Below are 11,594 nucleotides of genomic sequence, written 5' to 3'. Positions count from 1 at the left end.
CCCAAGGGGTGTATCTACGTTGCCTGCCAGTTCGGCTTATTAAAAACAAATTTTCCATTTCCCCGGGCCTCTACTGCAATTTTATTTTGGAGTCCTGCAGTTTCGTTACTGTCGGACCGACTCTCATAAAGGGGATGGCCGCCCTTATCACGAATGGTCGTATAAGAAGTGGAAGGTGCCCGGCCTGTATTCCGGCGGTGGGAGACGGCGGGGCGCTTTTCCGGGGTCAGGCCCGGCCGCGCCCGGCTCCGCGCCCGGCGGGGGAGGGACGGAGCCCGCGGAGATCCCGCGGCTCGGGGGCCGGGGATGCTGCTGAGGAACGGGGTCTGGTCGGCCAGATGCGCGGTGTGGCGCGGGGAGCACTCGTCCCGAGCGGGAAGTGGAGCCCCGAGGGCAGCCGGGAGGCTTTTCGTTATTCCCAGGGCAGAAGAACGCCGGGCTTTGCGTTGTTGGAGCAGCTCATCCCGAGCTGTTGGCCCCAATTCAGCTTTGCCGGACTTGTGTTTTTTGTCTTGTCTTTTGACAAAGGTACCTGGGTTTTTGGAGCGTGACTCTCACTTTTTAAGAACGTGCTCTTGCCTGCGGGAAGCGGCCCTTAGGCTCGCAGGGGGATGGTCCGTGTTGGGCGGTAGCCCCGAGGGCTGCGGCGGCGAGGGTGCCACCGCTCGCCGTGTCGGTGCGCCGGAACGTCCCGTGGCCTCCCCCAAGTAGGGATCCGTGAATGTCTGAGTGGGTGTCACTAGAACCACCCAGTCGCTTGTATTCAAACTCAGCCATTTCCTCCCTAGACCCGTCCCGGGCTGTCTCCTCACTTCCCATTCGAATGCCTGAATTCAGGTCTTCTGTCCTGCGACTGGCACTCCAGCCCCCCTCCCCCACCCCTCCCACCCGGCGAATCTTCCTAAACTTTGAGCTCAGTTTTACTTCTCGGAAATGTTCCCCGAGTGGCCCCTGCCTGCGGATGGCAGGCCAGCCTCTCCAGCAGGATGTTCAGGTTTCTGCAGGATCGGGCTCCAGTCGGCCTCCAGGCTCTTCAGGCACCGCTCCCGCGCCCACGTGCTCCACTCGAACCCGAGACCGGGCCATGTGCTCGGTGGCAAGGCTCTCCCACAAAGGGTCTCCCGAAAAAGGCTGGGAGCCCACTGGTCGGAACCTGCCCACCTTCCAGGAACCAGCGGATGCCTCCCCTCTGGGAGGGCTTCCCTACCTCCTTCAAAGGGGTTTCTCTCTGGCTCCTCGCTCCTGGGCGTAGTTGACCCTGTTTGCCATTTCCAGCTCCGAAATGCTGATTCATGACATTTATTCTTAGAGTTTATCATTTAGCCTCCTGTCCTATAACTCACTGGAAGTTTCTTTTTTTTTTTTCTTCTCAAACAATAATTATTTTGGGCTAAGTAATAACTTTGTGAGTGAGAGAGGTATTTTGAATGTAATTTTCTAGGCCTTTCATTACAGTTTTAGTCATACAACGACTTTTGAGATACAAAATAATACCCTTTAGACAACTTGGGTGAAAAATCTAGTCTTATAAAATAAAGTCATCAGTATCTAGTGAGCATATTTAAGTGGCCTTCAGGATCCTTGTCTTTGAAATTGGATGTGGAGGCAAGGGGCAGGCACAATATATGATTTTTGTCTTTAATATTTTGATATATTCTTGATATTTTTGATAGGAATATATTCTAATTTCTATATCATAGTAGAATCCAATTGTTTTAATTATATTTTCATGCAATTTTTGATAGGCTCAACTATTTTCTCTACTTACAGTACTACAGCATGTTAGAAGACATTTTTTAAAGGTTGGCTATTTAAACTTACCCTTTTCATGCCACTGTGACAGTGGATTTCTGAAAATGGAGGGGGAGAAATCTCTCCTTTATTGGTCATCATTCAAGTGAAAGATGTATTATTAAAATGTAGTTATATCTTACAGGGTGCTTTGAAGCAAGATAACTGAATTTCTAACAGCTTTCTACTTTGGGTATTTTTTTTCTCTATGATCAGATAAAAGTTGGGGGAGTTCACTTTGAACTTGACAATTAAACCCCAGTCAACAAACTCATGAATAGAAGTACTGTTGATCATTTGTATTCATTTATGCAGTTAATGCTTCTAGTGACTTACTCAGTTTTTTCTTATTCCTTCCCTAAGCTGAGTATGTAATATAAGAAGCATTAAGTCCTTTTAGTTGAGGGAGGTTAGATAGATTTAATAAAGGTAATTTTTAATTTGCTGCATATTCTAGAAATCCCAAGAACTGTTCTGGTTAAGTAGCACTGTTGATAAAGCCTATTATCTGACCCAGTACAAATTCTTGATATTTACTGTTTCTTGGCATTTCTTTTATTTATTATCTTTTAACTGTGAGAAGGCCTTCCACACAATATTTGAACTTTTTTTCATTTTCATTAAGTTAACAGTTCTGCTTCCTGCAGTCCAGTCTCCCAGTTCTAGCCTCTTTATAGCTAAGATTGAGGCCAGGAGATGTGAGAACGCTTTTCTTGCTCAGGATTGCTGTGTCAGAATGAAGTGAACATTATGTTGCCAAATTCACTGCCTGGTGTTCTACCATCAAAGCAATTCATTAAAATCAGTGAAACACTTAATACATTCAAATGTCCAAATTTATTAATCCATTAAAAACAACATTCATAAAAATAAAGTTGTTAAAACATTCATTAAAATAAAAATGTATTTGTTAAATATGTATTATTCTAGTATGAATTAACAAGTAACAATAAAAAATAAAATATTTAAAAAACAGACTAAACCATTCATGAAAAGAAACGATAGTGAAAATTTATTTTTTTGAAATATATTTTTATTGATTTCAGAGAGGAGGAAGGGAGAGAGAGAGAAAGATAGAAACATCAATATAAGAGAGATTCATTGATTGGCTACCTCCTGCCTGCCCCCTCCTGGGGATTGAGCCTGCAACCCTCATGAGCCCTGACTGGAAATCGAACCTGACCTCCTGGTTCATAGATCGACACTCAACCACTGAGCCATGCCAGCCGGACCGATAGTGAAAATTTATAATAAAATATAATCTTTTATTGTAGTGCAATTTTTAAAAACCAGGTTTATCCATGGTGTCATAGTTGAAGTTGAATGTATATTTTTGTGCACACTTTCCAACTTCTGAAAAAGGTTTTCTGGCTTCTTATAATAAAGTAATGGCTAGGAGACAGTTTTAAGGCAATTCTAAGCATTTCCTTCTGACTCTTTTATCTTTAAATAATCTAACCTCTTGTGTGGTAACTTTTGTTGAGTACTTTTTGGGGTTTTTTGCAGGGATATCAGTCTTTTTCCAAGAAAGTATCTTCATCTTCCCTAGTATTTTGTGTAGATGAAGATTCTGATGTAGGTATCTTGTTATGTTTCAGTAGACAAACATATGTGTTCATTTGAACTCTAGAACTAGAAGGAATTATTTTTTCATTATTGACTGTTATTTTTTTCCTTAAAGATCATGAAAGTAGAAAAGAATACTTTCTAAATGAGCATACTTTTTTTCTTTTTACAGTTCTTCAATTTGGAACTAATTTTAACTTTGAGTAAAGCAAGTTAATTTCTAATTATAATTTGTTGACCCTGCTTTCAAGATGTAAATGTTTTGGATTTCAGACCGAAAATAAAATGAAATAGTGGTATTTGTACCAAGGAAAACACTGTATTTCATTACTATTTCATTACACTATAATTGAAGAGTGGAGTATCAGAATAGTCACCGCATCTGACTCTCTTGTACACATCTAAGTATTTGCTTCTCTGCCCATACCTTCTGCCTTTAGACTGGACAGAACTATCATCCTTCCCATAGCTTTTCTCTGTGTCCATGTGCCTATTCTCTGACCTCCAGTATTTTTCTTCCTCAATATCTTTATTCTTTCTATTGGTTCCTGTCTGCATACACATGCCCATAGGTTCTTTCCTACTTGGGGAAAGAAAGAAGGCCATTGATTTAACTCATCTTGACTGCATTATAAGCATACCTCGGTTCATTGCGCTTCACTTTGTTGCGCTTCACAGGTGTTGCGTTCTTTACAAATTCGAGGCAAGACCCTTCACCAGCAGAAAGATTACGACTTGCTTTATTGCGAGGCTCGCTTTATTGTGGTAGTCTGGAACTGAACCCACAGTATCTCTGAGGTATGCCTGTAGTTTCTATTCAGTTTTATCAACCAAATTTCTATCTAGGAAATTAGTTGCTTTTTTACTTTGCTTTAGTCTTCCATTGTCTGGCTTGAGCCCCTGTCTTTTTATTATTCCTTTTTTTAGTCCTCACCTGAGGAAATGTTTTTACTGATTTTAGACGGGGAGGGGGCAGGGACAGAGAGAAAAAAAATCCATGTGAGAGAGAAACATTGATCGGTTGCCTCCCATACGTGCCCCAACTGGGGATCAAACCTGCAACCTGGGTATGTGCCCTGACCAGGAATCGAACCTGCAACCTTTTGTTGTATGGGACAGTGCTCCACAACTGAGCCACCCAGCTAGGGCTGAGCCCCTGTCTTTTTATTGAAATTTCATTTTTGAAGTATAACTTTACCTTACCTAATTGCTAAACGCAGGGCTCTTTTTCAGTTCTCATTTTGACACTGTTACCTCTCTACTTTTTGAAGAGTTGGACCCCATCTTTGCTGTATGAACGTGGGAAAAATTATTTAACATTATTTGTCCTCTGTTACTCCTCTTGTGTTAAGTTGGGATGACAGTTCTTAAGGTTTTGAGTATTTGAACAATGTATATGAAAATACCTGGCATCTAATTAGTTAGTAGCTCAGTGAATGGTGTTTGTTCCTGTCTTGACCATCTGTGGTGTTCTCTTGCCTGGCTTTCTAAATATCTAAGACAGTTTTTGTTTTCTTTCTCTTCTCCCACCCCCTTTTCCCTAAAAATAGACATTCCCTAAGGCTTTTCAACTTAATCTCTAGGCCTTTTCCTATGGGAATTTCATCTACTTGCTCTAACTGATAAATTTAGGCTCCCAGATACATGCTCTGAAGCTAAAATCAGGGGTCCCATTTGTATGACTTCTTGGAAACCTTCATTTGAAATGCTTTTTTATCACCTCAAATTGAATGTGTCTGAAACCAAATCCCTTATTTTTATTCCTCTTTCCCACATATCTTGTAGGAATACTAGTATTTCTCTTAGTCAACCAGATAGAAAACCTTAACCATCATCTTTGATTCTCCCCTCTTTTTAAAGTTCTGTTGATTTTCTTTCCATAATGTACAGAATTTTTTTCCTTCCCTATTATTAACATTGGTTTTGAGCAGCTGACTTCCTAATTAATTGGTCTGGTGGCTGGTATTCTTTTTTAGCCCTGATGTACAGTAGTCTAAGTCACAGTGCTTTAATCATGTTTGTGTCTTCTACTCAAAAACTTCTAAAGGCTTCTTGCTTGCCTCTAAGCTGGGCCATAACCGTACAGGATTTTCAGTCTGGGCTGTATTTTATCTTGCTACCCCAATCATTCATCTGATGGTTTGCTTCCTGTTCTCAGAACATGCCAGTATTCTTTCACATTGTCAGTCCAGGGAAGGAGGTAAATGCATGTACCCCACTGCATTTTCAAGTTAGCCTTTGCATGAGTGACTAGTACTGAATTCTGCTGAGACTGTGAAGGAGTCCTATAGAATGAACCACAGAACCAACTTCCCTCATCGGTCAGAGATTGCCCCACAGTTGTTAACTCTATACTTGTGGGTAGTGAATGCATAATTGCAGAGTGCTTTCTGGTTGTATCTTTCTGAAGACTTAGAGCCTACAAGGAATTGGTTTCTTTCTATAGATAGATAGATGGTAGATAGATAATATATAGATATAGATATAATCTTATTCTCTTCTCCCTTTGTAACCATCAGCTTGTTCTCAATCTATAGGTCTATTTTCTGTTTTGTTTTGTTTTAGATTCCATAAGTAAGTAAAACCATACAGTATTTGTCTGACATTTCATTTAGCATAATATCCTCAAGGCCCATCCATGTTGTCACAAATGACAAGATTTCATAATATGCCTGTGTCTGTGCATGTGCATGCATGAATCATATCTTTGATTAATTTTTTTGCTTGTATCTGTCCAGTTTTCCCAGCACCACTTATTAAAGAGACTGTCTTTATCCCATTGTATATTATTTCCTCCCTTGTTATAGGATGACTATAAGTGAGGATTTATTTCTAGTTGATGCCATTGATGTGTGTGTGTGTGATTATGCCAGTACTATACCGTTTTGATTATTGTAGCTTTATTATATAGTTTGATATCAAGGAGCATGATCCGTACTTTGTTCTTTCTCAAGATTCCTTTGGCTATTCGGGGACTTTTGTGGTTCCATATAAATTTTATGATTAGTTTTTCTTAAAATGTGGTGCCTCAGAACCGGTCCTAGTATGAATTAACAAATAACATTAATAAAAAATAAAATATTAAAAATGTGATGCCTCAGAACCAGTGTGCAACTTTGGGTAAAGCAGCGGTTCTCAACCTGTGGGTCGCGACCATCGGAAAACACATATAGCATATCAGATATTTACATTACGATTCATAACAGTAGCAAAATTACAGTTATGAAGTAGCAACGAAAATAATTTTATGGTTGGGGGTCACCACAACATGAGGAACTGTATTAAAGGGTCGCGGCATTAGGAAGGTTGAGAACCACTGGTAAAGAATGATGGACATGTCACTAACTCTTTAAAGCAGCGGTCGCCAACCTTTCGGACCTCACGGACCACCAGTTGGCGGCTGCTGCTTTAAAGTGCTTGTTGCCCTTTTGGAGCTTTGTCACATTTTCAACTTGAATATCAACCAAAGCACTGGTTTGTCTTTTTATCAGGCCATATTATCTCTTAGGATATTTTTAGCTGTTAGTGTAGGACCATCGATATATCCAGCTATATTAGACCTCATCTTAGCTACAGTCAACTCTTGCTCCAGCCTATTGAGAGCTTTCTGAATCTTTCTCTGTCCTCTAAAGTGTGTTAATGAAATTTATCTCAGCTTCCTGTTATTTGGATATTTGATAAGCATACCCTGGTCTTTCACACCAGTTACAAATAAAAAGCTAAGAACTTAATCTCAGCTCACAAATTCTTAGAAAATAAGGTAATTTTTATGTGTGGATATAGTTGGTCTACAGTTATTTAAAAATTGTTTTGTAGAATTGTACTTGGATCTGCATTGTAGCAATCATCAATTAGAGGGTTCTGTCATTACTGATGGCTTTCAAAGTGATTACACAGTAAATAAGTCTAATGACTGTGACAGTAAAAAACATCTTAATTCACATACAAACTAAAAGAATTGTAAATAATGACTTCTTTAAAAAAATAGCTGATGTATATATATTTTTTTATTTCAGAAAGGACTCACACCAGCTGTCCCAGTTCATACCAATAAAGAAGATACAGATACCCAAACTAATTTGGGGTTTATCCATGCATTTGTCGCTGCCATATCAGTTATCATTGTATCTGAACTGGGTGATAAGACATTTTTTATAGCAGCCATTATGGCAATGCGCTATAACCGTTTGACAGTGTTGGCTGGTGCTATGCTTGCCTTGGGCTTAATGACGTGCTTATCAGGTAAGTGTGCTTTTCCTCCTAATAAGTTTATTGGTTTTAAGCAACAGCATGGTGTTTGATATTGAGTCACTGAATCATTCAATTAATCATGGAATTTGGTTCATGTTCCAGAGTTTTGTAAAAAGAAAATGGTTTTAGTACCTAAATTCCTGAAAAATATACTGCATTTAAAATTAAATGTTCAGCTGTTCAATAAAGATACATACTCCTCATTTATTCACTGGATTAGAATCCTTACTTTTGCTGTGTGCTCTTGCTTTTTTTTCCTTTTCAGTCCAGATAAGCTTATTAATGTCTAATATCTTACAAGTAGAACTCAAGCAGCCACAGAGAATTGCATATTCTTCTGTTGAAGGACATTTGATATCAATAACTGAGGAAAAACTCTTGGTTTATTGTGTTCTATTAAGCTATTGTTACCCATTATAGTAAAGGAGTGAAACGTTCTTAGATTCCTAGTTTGTGCTGCTAATACATAGGCTTGCTTTTCAAAGAATTAGACCATGAGAAAGTAAACTTACCGTTCAGTAATTAAACATAATTTAGTCTCTGATTCAGAAGCAACCTTGAGCCACATAGTTGGGTAGAAAATAGTAAGCTTCCTCCTTAGAGTCAGGCTTGGGCCAGACTCTGACTGTGCCATGTATTCGTGTAATGATAAGTTACTTCACCTCTTTGAGTTTCAGGTTCCCCATTTGTAAAATGGAAATAATATCTACCTACCTTATAGGGTCACAAGTGCTCAGTCATTCACCCCTGTTCTTCCCTCAGCAATTTTTATTTCTGGCTGCTTAGATGCTTGTAGTAGTTTACGTCTTTCAAAACATATGAGTATTTTAATGATTAAATTAATTTGACTACTTTTCATATTTTAGAAATTAGCATTAGCATTATTCATATTTCACAATAAAAACCGTTTTATCTTCAAAACTAAATTTTGATAGGAAATGGGAAAAGTGGGGAGAGTTGTAAATGGTAAAGTTACTTGTTTGGAATGAGTTTCAGTAAATTAGAGAATTTTATTTTTGAAACTTTGAGCTTCAAGATAACTAGAAGGCTGTCCTCTGCCCATTCCCTCACCGGAAGCTGGCTCCATCAACCCCCTGACGTCTTTGTGTTCATATCCATTTACTCAGCTCTAAGTGGGGTTAGTCTCTCCTGTCCTGACCCTCGGCCCACCTCCCTCTAGCTCAGTGGTTCTCAACCTTCTGGCCCTTTAAATACAGTTCCTCATGTTGTGACCCAACCATAAAATTATTTTTGTTGCTACTTCATAACTGTAATGTTGCTACTGTTATGAATCGTAATGTAAATATCTGATATGCAGGATGGTCTTAGGCGACCCCTGTGAAAGGGTTGTTTGACCGCCAAAGGGGTCGCGACCCACAGGTTGAGAACTGCTGCTCTACCTGCTGGTGGTGTCTGACAGCTATTCTCACCTGTTCTATTGAAAGGATAGGTTTTATTTGTGGTCTTCAAATCTTTTCCTCGTGTATCTAAAATAATTTTGAAAAAGTATGTACCTCCTGTCACATTGAAGTGATCTAAGACTTGTCATATTAAGCTTAAGGAGTTGCAGAGATCTAATTTCTGGTATGGTATACAAAAACTGTATGGCATTCTTTTAAAACAGGGGTGGGGAACCTTTTTTCTGCCAAGGGCCATTGGATATTTATAACATCATTCGTGGGCCATACAAAATTATCAACTTAAAAATTAGCCTGCTAGGGACATATGTAATACTTTCAAAAATAAATATTTAAACAGAATTAGCCTGCTATATTTGGTCAAACATTTAACTCACCCTAATGCCTTGGAAGGGCCAGACCAAATGATTTTGAGGGCCTTTTATGGCCAGTGGGCTGGATATTCCCCACCCCTGTTTTAAAACATACCCAGTGGACTCTAAATTCCATTAGCAATCTGATAGCCACTATCACCATCATTCCTTTAAAAAAGCATGAATAAACTAACATTTGGAAATTTACATTGATCTTTTTTATTATTTTCATTTACTTTTGTCATAGAACTTTAACAATTACTACAAGTTTTTACTTGAAAATCTTTTTTGGATCACACTGTCGTATTTATTTTGGAGCAAAAAATATATATAAAATGTGTTTTAAAAGATGCTGAAAATTTTCTTTAGGTCTCTAAATGTTAACAGTTTATATGACTGGAGTTATAGTTACTATTATTTTTCTAATTATCACCTGAGGACACATTTTTATTAATTTTAGAGAGAGAAGGAGGAGGAGGAGAGAGAGAAACATTTATCTGTTGCCTCCTGCATCTTCTGACTGGGGATCGAATCCACAATCCAGGTATGTGCCCTGACTGAGAATTGAGCCTGCAGCAACTTTTTAGTGTACGGGACAATGCTCCAACTAACTGAGCCACCTGGCCAGGGCGATAGAACTATTATTTTAAAAATTAGTTTATATATACTGACCTGGCAGGGGAGATACCATGATTACGAAGGTGGTTTTCCCAGGGTGAGGTTTATCCATTGCACTCCAGATGTGCTGACTCCTGTGATCCCCTCCCCACAAAAAAATTAATAATAAAATTAGATTAGATGTCCATGACAACTTATTGCTAGTATGGAGCAAGGTTTAGAATCAATTCTGATATAGGTTAGTGATTCCCAAATCTGTATCTTCACTTCAAATACATTGCCAAGATGTAGAAGGGCCATACATTTGTAGCTCTCTTCTGACTTGATAAAGAGAATAACCTCTCATTGTTCCCAGAGAAAAAGTGCTTGAGCATCAGATGAAAGGTTCCCAAAGAAAGAGAAAATAGAGGGACAGTAACTAGGGAAGAACATCACAGCTAGAATACCAGGTGTTTTTTGCTGTCTGTGGAGATGTCAAAGCATCCCAAAGATAGGATTTTTAAGGGTAAGTAGTAACACAGGTTGTTGTTGTTTCTTAAATATTACCTGAAGATAAAAGGAAAACTAAGTTTTCAACACATTTAAAAAGGTTTGCTACATTTCATTAAAAAATACTAAAGCCTCTTTATGGAAAATCTTTTAAGTTTATCAAGTTACAAAAAATACTTATATGCCTTTTATCCAGATTCACCTGTTAACATTTTACCCCATTTGTTTTAGCATTTGTGACCTATCTATCCATTTATCTAAATCTAAATAAAATTATGTACACACACAATGTTTATATAGATATATGTGTACATGTACATACAACTTACATATCTTACAGATGTATAATGTATATATACATTTTTAAAAATTTTTATTTATTGACTTTTAGAGGGGGAAGGAGAAAAAGAAGAAGGGGATAGAAGCATCAATTAATTGTTCCACTTATTTAGCATTCATTGGTTGATTCTTGTATGTGTCCTGACGGAGTCAAACCCTCAACCTTGGGGTACCGGGACAATGCTCTAACCAACTGAGCTACTCAGCCAGGGCTTTTATACACAATTTAATATGTATCGTTATACACAGATTGATACATTACTTTAATCTGTCACTCATATTTTGTTAATTGACCTAATACTCTATAGCAGGATTTTAGTATTTTAATCTGAAATGTTTACATAGCCTTTTCTTGTGTTTTAGACTATTTACATTTTTAAAAGAATAGAGCCCCTCTAGCGGACTGTTCCTCATTTTCTGTTTGATATTTCCTCATGATTAGATTGAGATTCATTTTTTTTCTTTTAGTTTATCTTTATTGTTGAAAGTATCATGTCCCCCCCCCCCTTTTTTTCCCCCATTAACCCCCTTCACCCCACCCCAGGCCTTCATCACATTATTGTCTGAGTCCTTGGGCTAAGCATATATGCATATAAGTTCCCCAGTTAATAATGGTCTTTATTATCCATAAATGAGTGAGATCATGTGGTATTTTTCCTTCACTGGTGTTTGCGTATTTTAAAAAACAACACATGGGACTGGCAAGCTCTCGCGTGATTCGTTAGCGCCCACTGGCTGAGCTGTCCCAGTGCAGGAGGCCTGGCCAACA

General features: G+C 38.6%; 1 protein-coding gene and 1 pseudogene across 1 annotated transcript in view; both read left to right on the top strand.

The window, feature by feature from the left end:
* Window positions 1-11,594, top strand: part of TMEM165 (transmembrane protein 165) — a 24,223-nt gene that overhangs the window by 530 nt on the left and 12,099 nt on the right. Inside the window, exon 2 of the mRNA XM_006093956.3 lies at window positions 7,374-7,599. Within this exon, the coding sequence (XP_006094018.1) occupies window positions 7,374-7,599 (226 nt within the window). The remainder of the gene's footprint in view (window positions 1-7,373; window positions 7,600-11,594) is intronic.
* Window positions 10,044-10,231, top strand: LOC111827078 (annotated as a pseudogene).

Source organism: Myotis lucifugus, unplaced genomic scaffold (genome assembly GCF_000147115.1).
Source record: "Myotis lucifugus unplaced genomic scaffold, Myoluc2.0 scaffold_127, whole genome shotgun sequence".
Lineage (NCBI taxonomy): Eukaryota > Metazoa > Chordata > Mammalia > Chiroptera > Vespertilionidae > Myotis > Myotis lucifugus.
The sequence above is the reverse complement of the archived record's forward strand: the minus strand, read 5'-3'. Positions and strand labels throughout refer to the sequence as shown.